Below are 24,134 nucleotides of genomic sequence, written 5' to 3' on the forward strand. Positions count from 1 at the left end.
CATATTATTTATATGACTACTCTATTATGCGTTATCATACATTTATATAAATAAATATTATTCGTTGACATTCGAGTTTTGTAGGGAATAATGTCCACACGCTTTTGTGTACACATCTTTGTATGCACATTCATCACCGACCATCGCATGCTTGTCTAAGTTGTTGAACAACGCGAGCTTATCAATTTCTACCGTTGAAACGCAGTGATGTTTAGAACATATTAACGACATTTTCTTTCGTATTTGTTTGAGCCTGTCCCGCAAACAATTTAATAATCAACCATCTTGACTTCGTGTTTGACTACACCTTGACCCACACCTTTCAATCGTTTCACTTCATCGACGTCAATCGTAAACACTTGATCACTATAGTTTTACAGAGTTGTCAAATATGCTTAGACTTTGGGCAATAATCCGGTGATTTCTTGCACATGCATGCCCTTACATTCGTCAGTAAATGTACCCGGTTGTTTTTTACGTTTATCGGTGTAACACGGGTGGTCGGTTGGATAATTGGATATATCGAAATATTCGAGCAGGTAATTTTTCAAATCATCGTGAAAACTATTAGTCAAAATTAGGTAGATAATAGAATCGATGTCCATCTAACATAACATGAGCCTTTCGGGTCCAAATAACGGTAACATAACTTCATAATGGAATTTGTACATTATAGTTTTACTGATATCCAATATTCCCTGCCCGATAAAAATTGGTTTATAAAAATTAATCCTCTCTTTGTACATGTGAACAGCAACTAAATATACATTAAATATGGTACTGTGGCTATATGACGGTTTTGCAGCCAACTTTGACAAATTCTCTGGGTTACTACGAGTTTGATATTTTGGTGTTTTCTAACATTCTCCAAAGTTTTTCCTATAAAGTAATAAATAATTTAAAAAATATTTGTATATATATATATTCTTAGTATAGTTTGAGTTGATCATCGTTTTGAGTAAGTTTTGTTCAAACGTAGGTGGTGGTTGCTTTTTTGAGTAAATCCGTATTAATCTGAATGTAAGGAGCCAACCAACGAGCTAACATAAATCTGATACATTTATGCAATTTGATAACTACCGCGCCATGTTTTACAGCTTGTTTTAGAGCTCGGTAATGTACAATATAACCACGTTTGGGATCTAGTGTAGTCATCAGTTTACTACATTTAGAAGACGATAATGGCATTTTTCGTGAACAGGAAAAAACGATAAATCGTTGTTTAAATCGTGTACTTCTCTAAACCCTTTGTTTTATTTTAATACGCCGTATACACGCGTATAACCCCCAAACACCATTGATCACACTTCGCTTTTAGGTGCATTATTAAGTGAAAACCTTTTTCCATATTTTTAAGGACCTATTTATTAGTGCTTCAGTTTTTATAAGCAATTATTTTTTTTTATATAAAACCCCATAATTTTTTTAATTCCATAAACAAGGAAATGCACTAAATTCGATATTTATACGTAATATATATACAAGAAATTTTTGTGTGTCAAGTGCATAGAATTAAGAATGTATATGACATAAAGGAATTTTTTTCTAAAAGACAGAACCACAATAACACAAAAAAAAATTTTAATGATATCATCAGATATTTCTGAAAACAATCCATTGTTATTCAATACTACGGTTCGTTGTTGGTATTACTTCCCAAAGTGTTGACAATGTAAATCCATCCGGTAAAGTTTCAATAGCGAGTCCCAACGAGGAGTCATATTTCGGTGTACCATCGCCCTTATCGGATCTACTGATGCTGTACTTGGCCAGGGAATTAGATACGCCTATGACATTTTCATCTTCAAATTCATCGTACTTTTCAGGAGATGGCAATAACGTTGGGGATGGTTCGTTGTTTTCTATCTGATAAAATTAAATTGATTATAACTGTATAATTTAATTTAGATTCAAGTAAATCTTTAAAGAATGGCGTAATCATAATTTTTTTATGGACAAACAGTCATTTGTTAAAAATAGAAATAGGGATTTTGATAAGATAAACATTGAAAATAATATAATTATATTCATTAGAACTCCTCTCCACTCGCAAAAATAATTATAATGAAATTCCGCCATTGAATAGATAGATGCGTTTTTTATAAAATTAAAACTCAGTAATTTACAATCGTTTTACAATAAATACCATTACGTGATATGTGAATTTTTGAGTTAATTTTTTAAAGTATTTATCAATTTTAAATATTAGCCACAAGTGTGTTATTATATAAATACCTGTTCGGTATTAATGAAATGAACTCCAAATTCCGGCGCTTGACAGTGTATGCGATAAATCGAGGACAATTCTTTTGTTACTTCTCGGAGACGTTCCCTGGGGTCTATTCGAAATCCTAGAGTAAAACCTCCACTGTAACTTGTGGTTTCAATTACTAATACTTCACCGAACTTCGATTCTCTAATTTTTACCTAAAAATAGTATCAATAACTCTTTAACACATGTTACAAATATCTAAGAAAGGATCATTCCATGTAAAATGATATAATGTGTACGACTATAGTTCAGATATATTTGAAATTATTATTACAGATTTTTTAAAGTTATTGACAAAAAAAATAATTAGTTTTTTTATCAGATTGCGCAATTTTCATAATTAAAAACACGAAAGAACACTTTATGTTCTATAGCCTATAACTTCATATCCAAATAAACTATCACTGTGGTACTAGCATAGTTATACTCCTATTAAATAGTAATTCAATTTCATTTTCATTTTGCAGTATTTTAATAGCAAAATTTGAAGGTCAAAAAATGTTATAATAAAATTTTTTTTATTGATGTTCTTTTAACTCATACCATATTTGAATAGATTTATAACTTTGTAACGTTGTACGATCTTGAACACGCATAATTTGTTAAAAATATCCAACTTTATCATCTTATTACACAAAAGTAACTCCAACGAATTTTTCAAATAAAATATATGTATATAATATATTTTAAATTAAAGTTTATGTTAAATACTTTAATTTGAAATAAAAATTTGACCCAATGGTATTAAAAAATATGTTAATTTTGTGTTCAGGATTTTGTATTGTTTTATTTTAAAATACCTTACAAAGGTTTTTGAGTTAGATGAAATTTTTAATTCATTTGATTTTAATCTAATTTAGATTTAATTACTTCAATTAACGCATCACTGTATACTTCCCTCATGTGAAGAAATTTCTTATTTTTTTTTTTTTTTGTGGCTCTCATTTATTTTCTCAGCTCTCACTTGACTAACTCTATGTGTGTGTGCTACTACCAGTCTATTATATTCCAAATAATTTTTTAACATGTTGCTATATAATACATTTCTAAAAAAATTATTTTTAATTTCACCTAAATTTAACAATAGATTTTTACTACTATAGCCAAATTTTATAATTAAATTTTAAAATTAATTAAGTTCAGAATATTTTAATTTTTAAACACCAAAAGTTATTTAGGAATGATTACTATGATTTCGATTTAAGTGATCTATTACGATAAAAATGGAAAGAAAATATTAAGAAGTTTTTCTGTTAAGTATACAGTAAATTTAATGTGAATGGGAATTATAAAATTTCCTGACTGCATATTAATTTAAACAATATCATTTTTTGAATTCTCAAAAAATGTTGTACTTAATTACGTAAATTTCTAATTTGTAAGTTGCTAAAAGTCATGGTAACATATTCATCCATCTTTTTATTATAAATCATCTTCTAATGACCAAAAAAATAAGTTAAAAATAATATTTTGAATTGATTATTTTTAATGTATTAAAAATAAAAATCAGTAATAATTTAAAAACAATATTTTTTTTGTTTTTAATTAATTTATATGTATAAATACTCATTTTTTTATAATTAATAAAAATATCAAAGATTAGAAGTGATAGAAAAAGTTTAATTGCAGATTTGAAAACAGCGCTAAAATTTCATTAAGAAAAGTATATTTTTGATTCCTATAAAAAATCATTGAAGACCAATGTATACAGGGTGATTTTTTTATCATAACCCACTCAATTACTTACAGAATAATAATAATTTAAACATATTTTTTTTTCATTATTTTTAGTTACACATTATTCTTGAATTTTTAACTATGTAATACTTTTTAAGTTCATCCCTCATGCCTTGGAAGGGGGTCAACTTTGTTTTTTTAAATGGTAACACATATTTTTAATTTAATAAAATGTTTGAGTTTTTAATTTAATAGTAAATGGCATTTGAATTTTTAATATAACTTAATTCGTTTATTAGATATAATCAATTAAAGTTTCAAATTTTTGAATTAATATACAGGTATAATACACAAGGGATTACAAATACAGGTAGCTAATTGGTTTTTTATAACATCGATATTAGCAGGTACACAGCATTGTTATTATCAATTGTAGTAAGGCACATTGTTATGAGTTTATAAATACACTAACTGACAATACAGAAAGTATATCTATTGATAATCATAATTGATAATAAACAATCCGTGACTGAGACAGCAATGTCATAAAAATCCAATTAGCTACCTGTATTTACAATCCCATGTGTATTATACATGTATATTAACTCAAAATTTTGAAACTTTAAATGTTTATATCTAATAAGCTAATAAAGTTATATTAAAAATTCAAATGCCATTTACTATTAAATTAAAAACTCAAACATTTTATTAAATTAAAAATATGTGTTACCATTTAAAAAAACAAAGTTGACCCCCCTCCAAGGCATAAGGGATGAACTTAAAAAGTATTACATAGTTAAAAATTCAAGAATAATGTGTAACTAAAGATAATAAAAAAAAAAATGTTTAAATTATTATTATTCTGTAAGTAATTGAGTGGGTTATGATAAAAAAATCACCCTGTATATTCATAAGTAAAAAAAAAAAATTTTTTTAAGTATTTTATCAAACTTTTTCATTTTTATACATGTTTGTCATAGAAGTAACAAAATATACTACTTTATCATTTTTTATTATTTCTCCATAAAAATTACAATATTAATTTCATTCTTTATTTAATTGCTATAATGAATATTTATTCATAAATATACTTTTAAATCTAAGTACTACTAATCAGGATATAATTAAGGAAATAAGAGTTGATATTGCTTTTAGATTATGCACCAATTTCTTAGAATAAAACACGATCTACAGATTTGTATCGAAGCGTGTCGTATGACAATTATATAATCACTGTCAGATATCATCTATACTTTCCTAACTATCGCATATCCATATTGTGGCAAAACCCCCCTGTGCTATCTTTTTTAAAATTTTGATTTTATCTATCACTTTCACCCACCATTGGTCATTAATCAAGTGTTTTGATGCAACAGATAAGATAATTTAAGATTAACTTACTGAATATATATGAATATATGGTAGAGATATGTTAAATGTTTCGTTGCTTTCTGCATACCATACTAATCGTATATTAGTCATTAAAAACGCTCCAAGGTTACCCTAAAAATAAAAAAAAAAATTTTAAATTAGTGTTCATATCTAAATTGTAATAACAATTCAACAAAATTTAATGAAGGTCCACTTTTAATAGTAAATAGAATGATCGGAAATTTTACCTGCTCGCTGGATAAATTCCATACTCCGTTTACAGTAGTATACATTTTTTCCAACATTAATAATTTCAATCGACCATTTTGCAAAATGGCACCACGCAATTTCAGCTCTCGATACAATCTGCTTGTATTGTATGCTCTGTTAAAACATATTTTTAATTTTGACTTCATTTTACTTTCATTAAAATTCAATACAAAATTGGTTTTCTTACATAAAACAAGGGCATTCCTTGTTTTACATGAAATGTCGCTCAAATTTTTACCCCTAAAGTATTTATCGCCATATAAGAAGTGACCAAATGTTTTTTTTTTCGAATTAATTTTTTTTTGAAATGCTTCTAAACTAGTAAACAAACAAATATTTGTTTGCATTTCGACAAAACATAACCACCTAGGTAATTTTTTCAAGTTGCACTTGTATTTGACACTATTAATGATCTTAAAATAAAAAACCGAAATAGCTGTTCAATAAAATGAAAACCTTATTTTATAATTTAGACTTTAATCAAAATTATTTTGTTTTTACGTCATGATCGTCAATAATTTATGGATTTATAATGTTTTCTGTTTTACTATAATTAAACAATATAATTGTTTACGTTTTACATTGTACGATATCTGAAAGTTATATATAATTATTTTACATTAAAAAGAATTAACCCATCAATCCTCGCATTTTAGAATTTCCTTAACATAATTTTTGTAATAATAGACACTGGCATGCTTGTAGTGATATTTTCCCCAAATTTATTATACTTAATAACGAAACATTAATACACTCTTAAAAAAAAATATTTGAATATTCACATACATATATTGGAAATTTTTAACGTATAAAACGCAAGGGGAAACTTGGATAAATAGTGACAAAGATATTATATTTATGTACTAATTTGCAATACTTTGAGGCAAAATTACACTTGTGTATAAAATAACATGTATATTAAAAATATCATACTGACGTATGTGAATTTTTGGATTATTTCTTACAATTAACGTCATAGTTTTGTGTTTATTTTGTTTTAAATTATGTTTGATATTTTGTTTTATTTCGTTTGATGGTATATATTGTTGTTTGTCGTTATTATACAGTTTTCATCAATCATTGTAATAAACACGTTTGTTTTACGATTTCGATCGTTTTTTGGTAGTAAAAATATGAATCAAATAACTACATTATATTCATAGCGTAATGAAAGCTGTTTTAAACCCTGATCAAAATTAAACAATTTTCTGATCCGTTAAATCCGTGTGGGATTGGTCATCTTTTTTTTTTTTTTTTTTTTACACCCGGCATAAGTGTGGAACTACCGTTAGGTATTACTTCAGGGCGGCCCATGCCGTCTATAAATCACACCACCAAGAGCTGATGGTTAATCAAGAGCTGATTCACAACGTGGTGTGGACTCCCCCATTAGCCGGATCCCAAAAAGTGGGATCCGTTGCCCGAGTTGCACCACGTGGATGTGGGGGCAGGACTTTGAGAGGGGGCAAAAATTACTCACAACACATAAAACTTATAAACACGAATACTTAAGGCGCGGGCCTAAACCAGCTGCTTTAACGAGTACTTACACCGTATTCGTAAAGCAGCCGCGCCGACGTGCGACCACTGTTCAGATCACCCGGAAGAGGCTTCCGGGAAGAGTTCTACACAACCTCTTCCGGTGCGAGGCATGGGCCCAGGAGCGGGACTTTTTTTAGTCTCGACTAGGGTTCACGTTCCGAGTCGGGTCCATTGTGAACCTGATGTTGTGAAGCCGGGAGGCGTGGAGGCTCATCCAGGCGTTCACCGAATCCGTCTTGTTAAAGGAGGAAGCGGAACGCCTGAGACAGAGGCAGCCACGTCGCCCGAAGAAGACCTGAGAACGCACAGGAAGACCTGAGGCGCTAGTTTAGGCCGGTGCCTTAGGTTCTTGTTCTTGTTCTTGCTTTTGTGTTTTGTTTTTGTTTGTGGGTTATTTTGCCAATCCTCCCTAGCGGTTCCCACTCTGGGATCCGGTGAACGGAAGGGGAACTACCGGGGGACTGGACTGCACAACAGATAGAGTCGGTAGCTCCCGCCGCTGTCAACAACAACCGATTAGCACGCGAACAACGAGCCACAAAAATCATCACCATGCCTTCGACCGATTACGACAAAACAAAATATATAGTCGGGGATGTCATTTAATACAAAGCGCATCAATGCCAAATCTTGATTTTACTAGTAATATTAATTACAATTTTTCATAATTGAAATTATAGTTTGACTTCAATTAAAATTAAATACTCAGGTCATCTATCTGTTAATGTAGTGTGTCTACAATATTAATAACTAAAATCAATAATTATTTGAAAAATAAATTTTTTTTTTTCTTTTTAAATAATATTTTAGAAGGAAATACTCGTTTTTTACTAATTTTCAAATATTAGAAAACATATAACAGGAGTATAGATGTAACGTCAATTGTGGATAAGAAGAGAGAAAAAATACTAGGATGGTTTGGACATTTATGAGGAAAGGGGAATCGAAAGCTATAAGAACAATTATGGAAATGAATGGTGAAAGAAGGTGATGTATAGGAAGACCAAAAAAGACATGAAGAGATGTTATTGAAGCTATATGAGGACGGCAGATGTGATCGCAGATAATGTGGGAGATCGTGTTTGGTGGAAGTTTGGCATAAGGGTGTCACTTTACATTTACATTTATCTTTAAAAGTTTTTAAATTGTTTATTTTTGTTATAAACAATGATAAAAAAAACTTGCAAAATATTAACACTTGGTAAAATCATTACATGATAATACAAATATCAAAAACATAAAACCATAAGCAGCACATAATTTTGATAGAGAGACAAGACTTTTTGAATATATGTAAGTACGGCATAGTATAAAGTCCTATTTATAGTTTGAGGTATTCAACAACGGGATAAACATTTCTGCGGAAAAGTTATGTGAAGGAACGCAATTAATATAATTTGGTAGAAGGTAACACAATAGACCTATACCTCTTGCCCACATCTTTAACAACTAAAACTAACGCAAAATATTTGCTGGATCAAAAGTTATTAAAGATGTCAAACCTTGTTAGTACATTTATATAATTTTAGTTGTAAAAATAAAATTTTTATTTTCCTTGAATATTCATCATATACATATCATGTATGCTTTTGTAATAAATATGAACATTTATTAAATCAAAAGTATTCATACCAATTTGGCTACTATTTTTAACTTGTGTGTAAATAGTTTGACTAAAAACAATAATTTGTTTTATAATTTAAGTTATTACTTTAAATTAATACAAGTTTATAAATATAAAAAAATGAATTAGGTCGGTGTTTGTATATATGTATACACAAATGTAACTGAGAAATTGGCATTAGTTATTTGAAATTTGACACTTAGAAGTGTTAACTTTTAGTAATAATGAAGGTAAGTAATACATTTTACCTGAAGTAATTGATTAATATCTAAAAGATTTTTTTGTTTTATTCTAGAATTGGCAAATAATAACTGTCTTGTTAATAAAATCGTGTTTGAAAAATGATGAAGGTAAGTTCTTTTTTGCATTAATTATGATTACATATGATATCTAATCATTTTAGTTAATTTACTTTTTTAAAGTAATACAAAGAAAAATTTTGTAAGATTTACTATAGTCGTATGAACATATTATTGAAATACCGGAGGCAACACTTTGCATACAGTATTATGAAAACGAAATTAATAATGAATTTCTAAATCTGTCATATCATCAAATCAAAAATATTAGTTCCCATTAATGAAAATTTAAGATTAGAATTCATCTGATCTGAATTCCTAAATTCAGATTAAACTTGAAGCGATAAAAATAAATTATTTAACCAATACTATTATTTTTTTTTTAATTTTGTTAGAGCTTCGACAACGAATGTCTAAAAGGAAATTACAATAAAATTATACTATTGACTAAAATAGAAATTTTTAAATTTTTATTTATATATTTGAGACATTTTGGAATTATAAATCTTTTTTTTAATTTTATAAATAAATACTTTCTTTGTAAGTGGAAAATTCGCCAGAAAAATCACGATATTATTAAACTCTACCATATTTTTTTTATAAATCGTTGAGCTAAAACAGTTTTTGTTATAAATATCTTAGATATATACATTAATACATTTTTTTTTTAAATAATTCCGTGGATTTTTTATAAGCTATTTTAAATTGGTCATTTTTTAGCTCTTTTCTTATAAATAAATTTCATTGATCAATAAAAACTTTATGATAAGTTCTTATTGAATTATTGCATTTTATTTAATACATACAGTTGGTATGTAGCAAGGTGGAGGATACATACACGTGATGCATGTAGGGCAAAAATGTGATACGTTTCTTTTTCTTCATTGTTAAACATGAATATTTAAATTGTTCTGAAAGTGCATTCATCGGGACAATTGACTGGAATTTGTATTGATATGGATTGATGTTTTAGTGATGACTTGTTCTACTCCTGTAATTTCCTACTTGTTTGGCGAGTGCGCGCAATGAGTAAGCTAATTATACCTGTAAAAATATAGGTGGAATTCCGGTAAATTTATTTACAGTTTAGCAGCTGAATTGAGTTGTCCACGAAGAGGTGGATAACATTGAGATGACTGATTCACTAGTTATGGATTCGTTGTCTAAGAAGTCCAAAGATTGTGTGGGTTTATTTTTAGTAATTGGCTCGTATTTTTTCAGTTTTAAAAAAATCTCAGTTTAATAAAACTAATTTAATTATTGTTAAACATTTTTAAAGAGGATTATCTAACAAATAATAGTTTATTTTTTTGTAACTTTTCTTATGCCCAATCGAATTGTTTTATTTTTTTGTACTCAAATGGATGCATCTAATATACGTCTATATTATGAATAAATATTTCTATTAACATAAGCCACTCGACTAGGCAAGACACAGACTACATATCATATCACATTGAATATAGTTTTTGGACTATTTAATTTTAAAAATACATCAACTTTTTCTTATTTTCGAAAATTTATAAAATATTTTGAATACCCATACAAAAAAAAGTAGAATTTATCCAAAAATATGACAAAAATAAATTAATTTTACAATAACTTGAAAAATAATATATTAGATATTATTTTTAACATAATTTGATAAAATAAAATACAGAAAAAATTAATTAATAATTGTACTTATCTAGCAATAAAATATTCGGGTAAAAAAAAAATATTCCAATTTGAAAAAGGTACGACGAAAAAGGCTGCCGAAAATGGAAATTTGGAATATTTAAAATATGCTCATGAAAATGGATGTGAATGGGATAAAGATACGACTGTTGCAGCTGCTGCTAATGGGTATTTAGAATGTTTAAAATACGCTCACGAAAATGGATGTGAATGGAACGGAGATACAACAAAGGCTGCTGCTGCTAATGGGTATTTAGAATGTTTAACATATGCTCATGAAAATAAATGCCCGTGGAATGAAAGTACAACAGAAGCAGCTGCAAATCGTGGTAGTTTAGAATGCCTAAAATATGCTTATGAAAATGGTTGTAAGTGGAATCAATTCGATATCATAAAAAATGCCATTTTAAAGGGTAATGTAGAAATATTAAAATATGTTCATGAAAATGGATACGACTTGAATATATACACAATTAATATGGCAGTCAGAACAGGATATATAAACATTTTAAAATATTTACATGAAAATGGATGTCCGTGGAATGAAAGTACAACAGAAGCAGCTGCAAATATTGGTAATTTAGAGTGCTTAAAATATGCTTATGAAAATGGCTGTCGATGGAATCAATTAGATATCGTAAAAAGGGCAATTTTAAATAATGATCTAGAAATATTAAAGTATGTACATAAAAATGGATATAAGTTGAATATTCTTACCACTTATATGGCTGCGAAAACAGGATACATAGAAATTTTAAAATATTTACATGAAAATGGATGTCCTTGGGATGAAAATACAACAAAAATTGCTGCTTATAAAGGTAATTTAAAATTTTTAAAATATGCTCATGAAAATGGCTGTAAATGGGATGAACGTACGACTACTGCGGCTGTCAAAAGTGGAAATATAAAAATTTTAAAGTATGCACATAAAAATGGATGTCCATGGGATGAAAGCTTAACAGTAGCAGCTGCAAATTATGGTAATTTTAAATGCTTAAAATATGCTCATGAAAATGGCTGTAAATGGGATGAACGTACGACTGCAATAGCTGCCAAAGGAGGTAATTTAAAAATTTTAAAGTATGCTTATGAAAATGGATGCCCATGGAATAAAAATGCAACTTATATGGCAGCTATAAAAGGTTATCTAAATATTATTAAATATTTACATGAAAATGGATGTCCATGGAGTGAAAGTACAACAAAAATAGCTGTTTATTTTGGTAATTTAAAATTCTTAATATATGCACATGAAAATGGATGTCCTTGGAATGAACGTACGACTGTTGCAGCTGCCACAAAAGGGAATTTTAAAATTTTAAAATATTTACATGATAATGAATGCCCGTGGGATGAACATACAACTACAGCAGCTGCCAAGAGGGGTAATTTAAAAATTTTACAATATGCACATGAAAATGGATGTCCATGGAATGAACGCACAACAGAAGCAGCTGCAAATTATGGTAGTTTAGAATGTCTAAAATATGCTTATGAAAATGGCTGTAAGTGGAATCAATTGGCAGTCGTAAAAAGTGCTATTGTTAAGGGTCATTTAGAAATTTTAAAATTTGTTCATGAAAATGGATGTATATTAGGTGAAGGCTTAACTAAAACTGCTGCAGAAAGTGGTTGTATTGATTGTTTAGAATATTTACATAAAAATGGTTGCAAATGGGATGAAGGCACAACTCTAGCTGCTGCAGCAAGAGGTTATATTAACTGTTTAATATATGTACATAAAAAAGGTTGCAAATGGGATGAAGGCACAACTCTAGTTGCTGCAGCCAGTGGTTGTTTTGAATGTTTAGAATATGCCCATCAAAACGGATGTACTTGGAATGAGGGTACAACTAGAGCTGCTGCAGCCAGTGGTTGTTTTGAATGTTTGAAGTATGCCCATCAAAATGGATGTATTTGGGATGAAGGAACAACTAAAGCCGCTGCAGCGAGTGGCTGTTTAGACTGCTTGAAATATGCGCATGAAGAGGGATATAATTGGGACGAAGATACAATAGCTGTAGCAGCTTTGCATGGTAAATTCGATTGCCTAAAATATGCCCGTGAACATGGATGTGAATGGGTTGAAGGTACCATGAGAGGGGCGGCAGCAAATGGACATTTAGACTGTCTAAAATATGCCTATGAAAATGGGTGTCCATGGGACGAAGGTACAACAAGGGAAGCCGCTGCGAGTAATTATATTTTCTGTTTGATATTTGCACATGAAAATGGATGCAAATGGGATAAAGGAACCAAGAGTGGAGCTACTGCAAATGGCCATTTAGACTGCTTAATATATGTTCATGAAAATCAGTGTCCGTGGGACGAAGGCACAACAAGACTTGCTGCTGCAAATGGTCAATTTCGTTGCTTAAAATATGCTCATGAAAATAATTGTCCATGGAGTAGCGGTACCATTTATGAAGCAACTCAAAATAGTTATACTAATATAATTAACTATGCTACTAATAATGGCTGTCCTAATTAATGTTCTATTGAAATATCGTCTTTTACTATAATTATTAAGTTGGATCTTTACATTAGTTTTAAAATAAATTAACTTGATCTTTAATGTGTATTGATTAATTTTATTGATAGAATTATCGATAGTTTACTTGCTTATAAAAATCTTTTTTTGAAAGTATAACCAAAATATATTTTTTCTTTTATGTCAGTATAAACTGACAAATTTTTAACACGCTCATACTAGTTTTACCTGTACGTATGTATATTTGTATGTATGTTTGTAACTCTCTACGTGTCACGTGTTATTATTCTCGCGTATCCCGTCGCCTATGGCCTTGAGACTAGACTGTCATAACGCATTCACCCCACCCCGTTCACCACACGCCGTAACACTATTCCTGTATAATTTTATTTTTGGTTTTTGTACCCATATATGCGTGCGTTCATCAATATTATATATATATATATATATATATATATATACATAAACAAATTTTTATTGTTTATTATTAGATCTAAACATTTAAAGATTCAAATTTTTTTTAGTTAATAACATACAGGGTGTTCAGTAAGTCAGGAAACGGGTCAGGAAACAATGAGAACAATAGAAACCCGTTTCCTGACTTACTGAACACTCTGTATAATTTATAAGGGAATACAAATACAGGTAGCTAATTGGTATTTATAACGATATTCTCAGGTGTATAGCCATTATTATCAATAGTAGCAAGACATAGTTGTGAGTTTATAAATACACTAACTGACAATACAGAAATTTTATCTATTGATAGTCATAATTGACAATAAACACTTCGTGACTGTTACAACGATGTCATAAGAAACTAAAAAGTGAAAAATAAATATAGTTAAAAAAAACTGAAAAACACGCTTTTAATGCATATCGAACTAAAATGTTAAAAATAATTTTTAAAATTCGCTTAAAACAATAATGAACGAAAAATACTTGTATTATTGTGAAAAAAGCGTGGGGGTTTTGTGCATACTTTTCGTACATTGAGCGCCCAATGATTTTTTTCACAATAATACTAGTATTTTTCGTTTATTATTTTTTTAAGCTTATTTAAAAAATTAATTTAATTTTTTTGTTCGATAACCTTTAATATAATAGCGTGTTTTTCAGTTTTTTAAACAATATTTATTTGTATAATGATCATTACACAAAAAACTAGTAATTACGATTGTAATTAATCAATAGAAAGAAAGAAACAAATGTAACATAAGGGAAATAACTGTTTAAGATATGGATAAATTGTTAGATTAATTATAAATTAAGATGGTAAAATAATAAATAAAAAAATGTTATAAAATTATAGTTGTCTTACGAGTAAAATATTGAATATTTGGTAATTAAAATGTCTACTCAATTTTTTAATCTTCTCTCATAAATTACTTCGCAAAATGTTTCTATCGTAACTTAAAACTTAATAAAATAAAGGCAAAGGTAAGTAGGATAAAATTGATAGTTACTTCGAGGGTCATAAAATAACATAAATATTGCACATAATAAAAATTTTATCTGATAATTTTTTTTTGTTCTTATAATAACTCAAGTGATAATATTAATTAATGATTCATAAATAAAAATGACACAATTCGATTTAGTTCACAATTTTAATACGTACAATTTTCACGTAACATTGTCTAGTGCATGATAAGAACAAACCGTAGTAAGGTTTGCTGTGCCTTTTTTTAATACTTTGTACCCCTAAAAATCGTCATTGCATCATTCTTACAATATTATTGTTTATTATGACTGTTTCTATAAGTAAGCATAAAATATAGAAATTATTACAGATCATTAGTATATAAATCATATACTAAAATATTTCTACTTCTCCTTCGTGGATGTGTAATACAAATAATGCCTCTTACGTATCGATAAATATTATATAAATTAGTAGTGGGGATTGTCCACTACTCGCGAATGCGATCACTGGCACACATATGATTAACATTATTGGTACTTTTTGTACATTTTAATCGTGAAAGAATATTACCATTTTACGAGTCAAAATTGACAAATTTCTTTTTGGCGAATGGAATCGAAAATGAAGTACAAAAGAAAGCAATATTGCTATTGTCTGTCAATGAAGAAATTCATAAAATTTTATTTAGCTTATGTGTACCTAGCACACCAAACACTCAAACATACAGCACATTGTTAAAGCTTCTAAATCAATACTACAAGCCGGTTAAATTATACTTCGCGGCTAGGCATACATTTTACCTGGCAAAATAAAGTACTGATGAAACGGTGGCAGAATAGGGTGCTCGTGTCAAAAATCTTTGATCAAAATGCAAATTCTCGTCAGAATTAACCACTGTCATACGAGATATATTCGTTGTAGGAATAATACAAGACCGGCTAATAGAAGACATAGCGACTACTAAGGAAGCCACCACGAGAAAAAAAAATACTTGGAAACAGCCTGAATAGGAACTCAACTATCAAAAGCAACTTCACCAAAATAAACAGGTCAACCATCAACCATCGGATAAACCAAAGTGTAGAGTATGTGGCCGCTCAAATCATTTACAAAGAACCTGTCGATACAAGGATTACAGCTGCATCATATGCAATTCAAAAAGTCATTTGACTCCTATATGCAAAAATGGTAAGGGTTTTAAGCAAAATTATGATAACCGTTCATACACTAAATTTTTAACTGAAAATTCTAATGAAACAGTAGACGATCAGGCAGTTGCAGTATTTAAATATAAAACAAAACAATTCTTCTATTTATATCCATCTAAATTTATCCTATTCTTTTCTTAGATAAGTAATATTGAATTCTATTGCTTCATGAAAAAATTACAAGTACTTAACTCAATAATACTCATTAGAAATGTATAATGCAATAATGTTTTCTTATATTGTTTAATTCGTTATGTGTACATAATTTAACAATTTTCCATTTCAATGTCAGTAAGACAACAATAGTTTATTTCAAGTTTTGGACATAAGACAAAACAGCTAACAAGCCATATTGCGTTACACTACTTAATGACCTTAATGAGTAATAAATTAAATGATCCCTAGTTGTTTTTTTTAAATTAAATCAAAACAAAAACGTACTTGTATATTCCAATGAAAGAAGTAAAATGTCTCGTATTTCCCGGTATTAGATTAGTGAAGACAAACTCATATCTGAGTCCGTTATATTTCGATTGTATATAAACAGCTTCAGTTGTACCTCTTAATCTCTGTAATATTAAATATTTATTAATATAGTCGAATAAATAAATTTCCGGTATGATTTATATTAATTTACTAAACTATTAAATTTAATATACTTACAGAGTTGACTATTCTTGTTGAGATATTTTGTATACAGTTATAGCCAATTGCTGTACTTGCCAAACAATTGTTAAAAAAAGATTGAAATAATAATTAGTCAAATCATCATTTAATAATTAGTGGAATCATCAACTTACACAGGCTTATTCTAGCTATAGTCATTGAGTGCCAAATAGCTCTCAAGTTAGTGATGATCAATACTCCCTTGTCACCACTGTTGCCTTTGGTATCTTCTATAAATTCCAAACGATCGATTATTTTTTCACCATTTCTCATTTTCAAAGCTTTTCTAAATATATTTTTTATTAAATAGTTTTAAATTTATTAATATAAAATACTTAATTCAAGAACAAGCGGGTCAATTTATTTGAAATAATTTTGTCGTTTTATTATGGAAATATACTAATATACACTTAAATATAGCATAACAAAAATAACTCTTAAAAACAACAATTATGCTTACTTCATTTCATGATTATATAATACAATTGTTTGTGAAAATTTTTGACTGCATAATTTATACATATAATATATGTATAAATTATGCAGTCAAAAATAATATTATTATTAACAAATACATATTTATAATAAGGTGCCTAATTTACTACACAATTGATAAAAAATGCTGGCTAAAATAACATTGAATGTTTATTATAAGAGAAAATGTTTTCTTGATTTTTCATGAACATGATTTTAAATAACTTTATGTCAAATTTAATCTTGTTAATAAAAATAGAATGATCTTACCACCTTTGTATATTAAACTTGGGGTCAAATCATCTAAAAGTGATTGCACGACAAAATCATTTTTTTCTTAAATTTACAGGGTTTATTCTTTATGCTATATTTAGATAAATACAATTTTTTTTTTTTTTTTTTTAAGTGAAACTGTGCGTGTTACGAGTAAGCGCGGATGAAGTGAAACTTCTTTCAGAGTCATTCAACTGATAAAGTATTAGGTTTGAATTGGGATAAAATAAAAAAAATTATTTTCAATTGAAATTAATTTTATTTATAATTATTATTTTATTTTTTTATGTAACAAAGATATAATAGGCTTATGGTAACTGAAATAAGTGATGTAAGTTTTCGATTGGATATTATTAATTTATCGTGTGAAAATTGTATCTATTGTTGTTCCTGATTGAGTTGTTGAAGTTTTTGGATCATTATTGTGGTTATTTCCATTTTGAAACTTGTGATGATGATGAAATTTATCCCAAAAATCACAATGACTAATAACTACGAACATTTGAAACCATTCAGTTGTCAAAAAACTTGGGTTTTCAATATTAAGAATTAAAAGAAAGTATTGATTTAAAAACAGAATCAAAGAACAAACAAAAAAAAAAAAAAAATGTATTGCGAATAAAAGATGAAAAATACAAATTTGTTATACTTAAAAACAGACTAAAATTGAGTAATATAGTAGATTAGTGTATCAAATAAAATAAAACTGTAAATGTTCAGTGGTACGTAACTTTAATAAACATCTAAGTCTAAAGATTATTAATAGATTTTTTGTGTATAACAATACAATGGCTGCTTTGTATAATATTATTATACAAGGATTATGCAATATAATCCGTTTTTTATTCGGACCCTCTATAAAGAAAATTCACTTCAAAAATCGAAATTTTGTTAAAAAGTAATATTTTAGTAATTTTGTAATATTTTTTTCTGTATTTTGAAAAATTAAAACACCAAATTACAAAAACTACTATAAAAAATGTTTTTCAAAGATATTTTAACGATGTAAATATTTCCTAGAAACTTCAAAAATAATAAAAGTAAGTTTTAAATAAAAAACGATAGCACATTTAGGTCACGGCACAATATGAACGTGAGATAGTTGGGACAAGTAAAGATGATATCTGACCGTGATTTTAATCACTGTCATAAGAAACGCTTCGATACAAATCTGTAGATAGTGTTTAATTATAAGAAATTTATGCATGATTAGAAAAGCAATATTAGCTCTTATTTATTTAATTATATCCTGATTAGTAATTAATTAATTTTAATTATTAAAAAATGAGTATTTAAGTATAAAAAAATAATTAAAAACAAAAAAAAATATTTTAAAATTATTACTGATTTTGATTTTTAATATGTTAAAAATAATCAGTACAAAATATCACCTTTACCTATTTATTTCTTCTTCTTCTTCTTCCAGCTTTAAAGGCCATTAAGGCCCATTGCTGCAAAACAAATCTCCTTCCATCTGTCTCTATTCATAGTCGCTTCAGTAATATTGTCTATCCCAAGTTTATTTAGTTCTTTTTTATTTTTGTCCATCCATCTCTGTTTCGGTCTTCCAATTGGCCTCCTTCCTTGAGGAATCCATCTTAATACCGCATTTGCTATTGACTTAGCCCTTAGTACATGTCCAAGCCAACTCAGTCTCTTGTGGCGTATTTCCGCTATTATGTCTGGTTTTCCGAATAATTCCTGCAGTTCTCTGTTAGTCCTAATTTCATATGTTTGGTCTTCGTTTCTTTTTGGTCCATAAATTCTCCTAAGGAATTTCGTCTCCATGATAGCTAGTCTATTCTCATCTCCTTGGGTCGTGGGCCATGTCTCACATGCATACATTATCACTGGTCTAGCTAGTACCATGTAAAGTCGTTCTTTTGATTTTTTCGACAGTAGCTTCGACCCCAGCAACCCCGAAAGGGCGTAAAAACATTTGTTTCCAGATGTCATGCGTTTTTTTATTTCTTCGTGGTTGTCGTTTGTGCTACTTAAATAAGTGCCTAAATATTTAAAATNAAATTAGTGCCTAAATATTTAAAATTATCTACCTCTTCAAACATATATCCTCCGACTTGTAATCCAGTTGCATTTCGCATCTGACCTTTGTTCCTACCTATTCGCATGTATTTTGTTTTAGTCTCGTTAATGTTAAGTCCCCGTTTTTTAGCACTTCGTATCAGTAATTCCGTTGCTTTTTGAATATCCTGCTCACTTTTGCCTAATATTACCACGTTGTCGGCATATGCTAGTACTGGAAGGTTTCGGCCGCAGTTAATTCCTTGATATTCTTCTTGTACTTCCCTTACTGCCATCTCTAGTACTATGTTAAATAGTATTGGTGATAGTGCATCACCTTGTTTTAATCCTGTTGTTGTTTGGAATTCTTCTGATTTCTCGTGACCAAATTTGACTACGCATCTTGAACCTTCCGTACTCACTCTGATCATCGATATTAGTTTTGATGGGACTCCTAACAGCTTTAAGCATTTCCATATTTCTACTCTTTGTACGGAGTCATATGCTTGTTTAAAATCTATAAAGATTAAATGTAAAGGTCTGTTGAACTCATAGTATTTTTCTATTACTTGTTTAAGCGTGAAAATATGGTCTATTGTTGATCTGCCTGACATGAATCCACTCTGATAATCTCCTATGATGTTATTGGCGTATGGTCTTAATCGGTTTAGTAGAGTGTTCGATAGAATCTTGTATATGGTATTAAGTAAGGATATTCCCCTATAATTCTTTACATCCATGGGGTCCCCTTTTTTATATATGGGGCATATTATCGATAGGTTCCATTCCGGTGGAATCCTTTCAGTTTTCCATACTTCTTTTAATAGGTCCCATATTTCCTGCGTTAGTTTTTGTCCACCGTTCTTCAGGAGTTCAGCCATGATCGAGTCTTCTCCTGGGGCCTTATTATTCTTAAGCATTTTAATAATAAAATATTAAAAGTAAGTTTTAAATAAAAAACGATAGCACATTTAGGTCACGGCACAATATGAACGTGAGATAGTTGGGACAAGTAAAGATGATATCTGACCGTGATTTTAATCACTGTCATAAGAAATGCTTCGATACAAATCTGTAGATAGTGTTTAATTATAAGAAATTTATGCATGATTAGAAAAGCAATATTAGCTCTTATTTATTTAATTATATCCTGATTAGTAATTAATTAATTTTAATTATTAAAAAATGAGTATTTAAGTATAAAAAAACCTATTTATTTAGTCCTTTAAAGTTAATTTATTAAGAGTTTATAATAAAAAAAAATCGATTTTGTTATCATGACTAAATTGACATCATTAAATAGAAAATTTTATGAGAATAAAAAAAATGGTATTGCTAAGATAAATATGAAATCAGGAAATTTTTTAATTACTATTTACCGTAAATTAATCAGTAAAAATTTTTTTTTTTGCTAATATTAATAATATAATAGTATAATAATATAAGTAATAGAAATCATAAGAATCATTTCTAAATAACTTTTGTTATTTAAAAATACATCATTTTAATAATTTATTTTAACTAAATAAACTAAAAGAAGTTTAAAAAAAAATCTACTCAATTTAGCGTACTATAAAATTTGATTATAATTGTAAAAATTTATAGTTAAATTCAGGTTGGGTTGGGTTAGTGAATTTAAATTAGATAAAAATTAAACGGTAGCACAGTGGGGTCGAGTCACAGTGTGGACGAGGTATAGATGATATCTGACAGTGATTAAAATTACTATCATAAGAAACGCTTCAATACAAATCTGTAGATAATGTTTAATTCTAAAAAATTGGTGAATGATTGATTACAAAAACAACATAAATTATTTCTTTAATTATATCTTTATTAGTAGTTCTTTGATTTTTAAATATAATATATGAATAAATACTAATTATAATTATTAAATTTACTATGAAATTGATATTCAATAATTTAATATTGTAATTTATACGGAGAAATTATAAAAATAATAAAAAAGTTATATTTTGCTTTATTTTTACGTGTATAAAAATTTAAAGGGCTTGGTACAATATTTTGCAATAAAAACTGTTTGTTACTATAAATAAATGCACTGGACTACAAGGAACTTCAGAATAACAGAAAGTATATCTATTGATAATAAACAATCCGTGACTGAGACAGCAATGTCATAAAAATCCAATTAGCTACCTGTATTTACAATCCCATGTGTATTATACATGTATATTAACTCAACATTTTGAAACTTTAAATGTTTATATCTAATAAGCTAATAAAGTTATATTAAAAATTCAAATGCCATTTACTATTAAATTAAAAACTCAAACATTTTATTAAATTAAAAATATGTGTTACCATTTAAAAAAACAAAGTTGACCCCCCTCCAAGGCATAAGGGATGAACTTAAAAAGTATTACATAGTTAAAAATTCAAGAATAATGTGTAACTAAAGATAATAAAAAAAAAAAATGTTTAAATTATTATTATTCTGCAAGTAATTGAGTGGGTTATGATAAAAAAATCACCCTGTATTTATCAAATTGAACAATGAATTTATTATATAGATCGAGGTTTTTCTCTGGGTGTGTAGACAACCCCATAGGTCAAATTTTCTTTTTAATTTAAGTATATTACATAATCATTAATTTAAGATATATATAAAATTGTCAGTATTTCCTAAACATTTTCAAAAATTAAGTTGAAAATGTTAATTTTTTGCGAAAAAGTTATTGTTTTGAATCCCCCCTTGTGAGCAAGTTTTTAAATAACTTTAAATACATAGACACGATTTAAGTCCATTCTTTGCTAGTATCCAGTTTATAATAATCTAAGAAATTTAGAAAAAATGAATACAACACTTATTATTTCATATTTAATTATTAAAAATATAGTAGAGATTAGATATTATTAGCCTTTCTCTATTTTATTCATCAATACAATCAGATAAAACATGGTTTATTTTATTTTAATGGCATAGTGGAAATCTGTAATTACGTGTTACAAAAATATAGAATGATATTTGGTAAGACACTCATTTTCTCACACATAATTGAGAATTTTTAATTTTTCTAAAAAAAAAAAATATTAGGTTCAAAAAACTCTACAATAATACGTAGTTAAATCTTTTTTTTATCCCTTCAGGTTGGGTTATCATATTATAATTAGTGAGGACCAATCCCCACTAAATTTTTATTCAAAAATATTTATTTTGATTTTGAACATCTATAACTTTTTGAAAAATATTGTTAAAAATAAATTTAATTTTTTTTGAATTTTGTACGTTTTCCAGAAAAAATCTTGGGGGACTACAAGTCCCACCTCTCCAAAAAATCAATATGACATTGACTTTTTTTTTTAATTTCAATTTTACAATAACGAAGAAAATCAAGCCGAGAAAATTGACTTTGAATATTTAAACTAGCTTAATTTGTGCTTTTTATTTATTTCCAAACGCGATGTACAGTTGCCGCATCGGTAACACTAAAATCTGTCACGCTTGGAGTAGGGAGATTCAAATTCCACTCGTCATGGTTGTTTTTGAATTTTTTTTTTTTTTGAGTTGGAAAAAAATTCAACATTCATTTGCTTTTTATCTTATTTAGATTGAGTAAGTTCAATAGATAGCACGAACTATAGAAAAAAGAAAGTTATCACAAAAAATATAATTAAATGAAACACTGTCCATATTGTCTAGTTTTGACAATAAGTTACGTACACTCTTACATTATCCATTGCCAATTGACCTGAAGCAACACGTCCTTTGCAAATCAAAAATTATTTCATACGATGTTGAGCATCATCAGATGACAACATTTATATTAATGAATGTCACTCCGCAGTAACATTTTTAAATTTCTCATGAAGAAATAAAAAGATTTTAAATTGAAGTTTTTTGAAATTAACTGATTCCAGATGTTACTAATACTACACAAGTAAGTCTAAAACGAAATACATATTTTATCAGTCGATGTGTTAACTAAAAGTTAAAAGTTGTCATCATCAAAAAATTGAACCTTGTAAAGCAATTCCTGAATAATTCTGTCTTTAATATTTAAGTTATTACTGTAGAAAATAAGATTGTTGAAGCATTATTCATTAAAATTTATGTTACGCCTATTATAGAACTATATTCTTTTAATTATAAATCCCTCAAAAATATAAAATATAATGAATTAAAAGTAAATTGCAAGCTCGTAGAAAAAATTTATTGAAGTTTAATGTTACATTAATATATAACAGGGTCAACTAATATTACAAAGAAAATAAAACTGTGATTACCTTATACTCAAATCAAATTGAATTTCTTGATCTTCCCATGTTTCTAATAAATCCATGGGAGAGAAACTAATTTTTTATTTTTAAATAAATGTTTTTACGAGCAAACAAAGTATATAATGCACTATTAATAATTACATATCGGTTATGAAAATTTATATTAATTGTACTTAATGTTGATAGATCTGTGGTATTTTTAATATTATTGGTACTAGGAATTATTACTTAGTATTATGTACATAATCAGTTGCTAAGTGACGTTATATGAATGAATCATATTACTAACCAGTAACTATTGAGTTAAAACACTGAACTTTAAATATACAGACAACGGCCTTAATAATTTTTCTGTATGTCTAGGTCTATCAGAAAAGCCGTTTAAATAATTTTTACTATAATTCACCCAACAAAAATCAAACATGCAGTTAATCAACCGATAACAAACGCTAATTTAACAGGGACAAATATAAAACTGTTGATTATGAAGCAAAGAAAAATCATGAAATATTAATTAGTTTTGTAAAAACAGGATCATTAGCGTTAAGTTTAATAAAAAATCAGTTCTTAACTGTATTAAAATATTTTCTACAGCTG

General features: G+C 28.0%; 2 protein-coding genes across 5 annotated transcripts in view; one reads left to right on the forward strand and one right to left on the reverse strand.

Annotated features, from left to right (window-relative positions):
* LOC126897432 (uncharacterized) overlaps positions 1-13,628 on the forward strand; it is a 30,411-nt gene extending 16,783 nt beyond the window's left edge. Inside the window, exons 4-6 of one of the 2 annotated variants that reach the window (XM_050671011.1) lie at positions 8,886-8,986; positions 9,052-9,101; positions 10,745-13,628. In XM_050671011.1, coding sequence (XP_050526968.1) covers positions 8,981-8,986; positions 9,052-9,101; positions 10,745-13,226 — 2,538 coding nt within the window. In that variant the 5' untranslated portion in view covers positions 8,886-8,980 and the 3' untranslated portion in view covers positions 13,227-13,628. Of the gene's footprint in view, positions 1-8,885; positions 8,987-9,051; positions 9,107-10,744 lie in introns of both variants that reach the window. The other variant, XM_050671010.1, reaches the window with a different exon arrangement.
* LOC126897439 (Bardet-Biedl syndrome 5 protein) lies at positions 1,565-23,881 on the reverse strand. Of its 3 annotated transcripts, XM_050671023.1 has the most exons (9): positions 23,544-23,880; positions 22,989-23,203; positions 16,661-16,812; positions 16,524-16,573; positions 16,302-16,429; positions 5,569-5,704; positions 5,351-5,452; positions 2,236-2,427; positions 1,565-1,866 (listed from the first exon to the last, which is right to left on the reverse strand). In XM_050671023.1, the coding sequence occupies exons 3-9, from the start codon at positions 16,797-16,799 to the stop codon at positions 1,621-1,623; spliced, it is 993 nt and encodes a 330-aa protein (XP_050526980.1). In that variant the 5' UTR covers positions 16,800-16,812; positions 22,989-23,203; positions 23,544-23,880; the 3' UTR covers positions 1,565-1,620. The 3 variants fall into 3 exon arrangements, with proteins under 3 accessions (XP_050526980.1, XP_050526978.1, XP_050526979.1); XM_050671021.1 differs by lacking the exon at positions 22,989-23,203 and having other exon boundaries at positions 23,544-23,881; XM_050671022.1 differs by lacking the exons at positions 22,989-23,203; positions 23,544-23,880 and adding an exon at positions 18,671-19,290.
* Between the last annotated feature and the right edge of the window lie 253 nt (positions 23,882-24,134).

This window comes from Daktulosphaira vitifoliae, unplaced genomic scaffold, assembly GCF_025091365.1.
Source record: "Daktulosphaira vitifoliae isolate Bord-2020 unplaced genomic scaffold, ASM2509136v1 Scaffold_2, whole genome shotgun sequence".
NCBI lineage: Eukaryota > Metazoa > Arthropoda > Insecta > Hemiptera > Phylloxeridae > Daktulosphaira > Daktulosphaira vitifoliae.

Coding starts and splice junctions, on each gene's coding strand:
- LOC126897439 (XM_050671021.1), bottom strand. CDS start 23,599: ATGGATTTATTAGAAACATGGGAAGATCAAGAAATTCAATTTGATTTG. Junction 16,574..16,660: donor TATAGCTAGAATAAGCCTGT/GTAAGTTGATGA, acceptor TGGCAAGTACAG/CAATTGGCTATAACTGTATA. Junction 1,867..2,235: donor ATTTCATTAATACCGAACAG/GTATTTATATAA, acceptor TAATTTTATCAG/ATAGAAAACAACGAACCATC.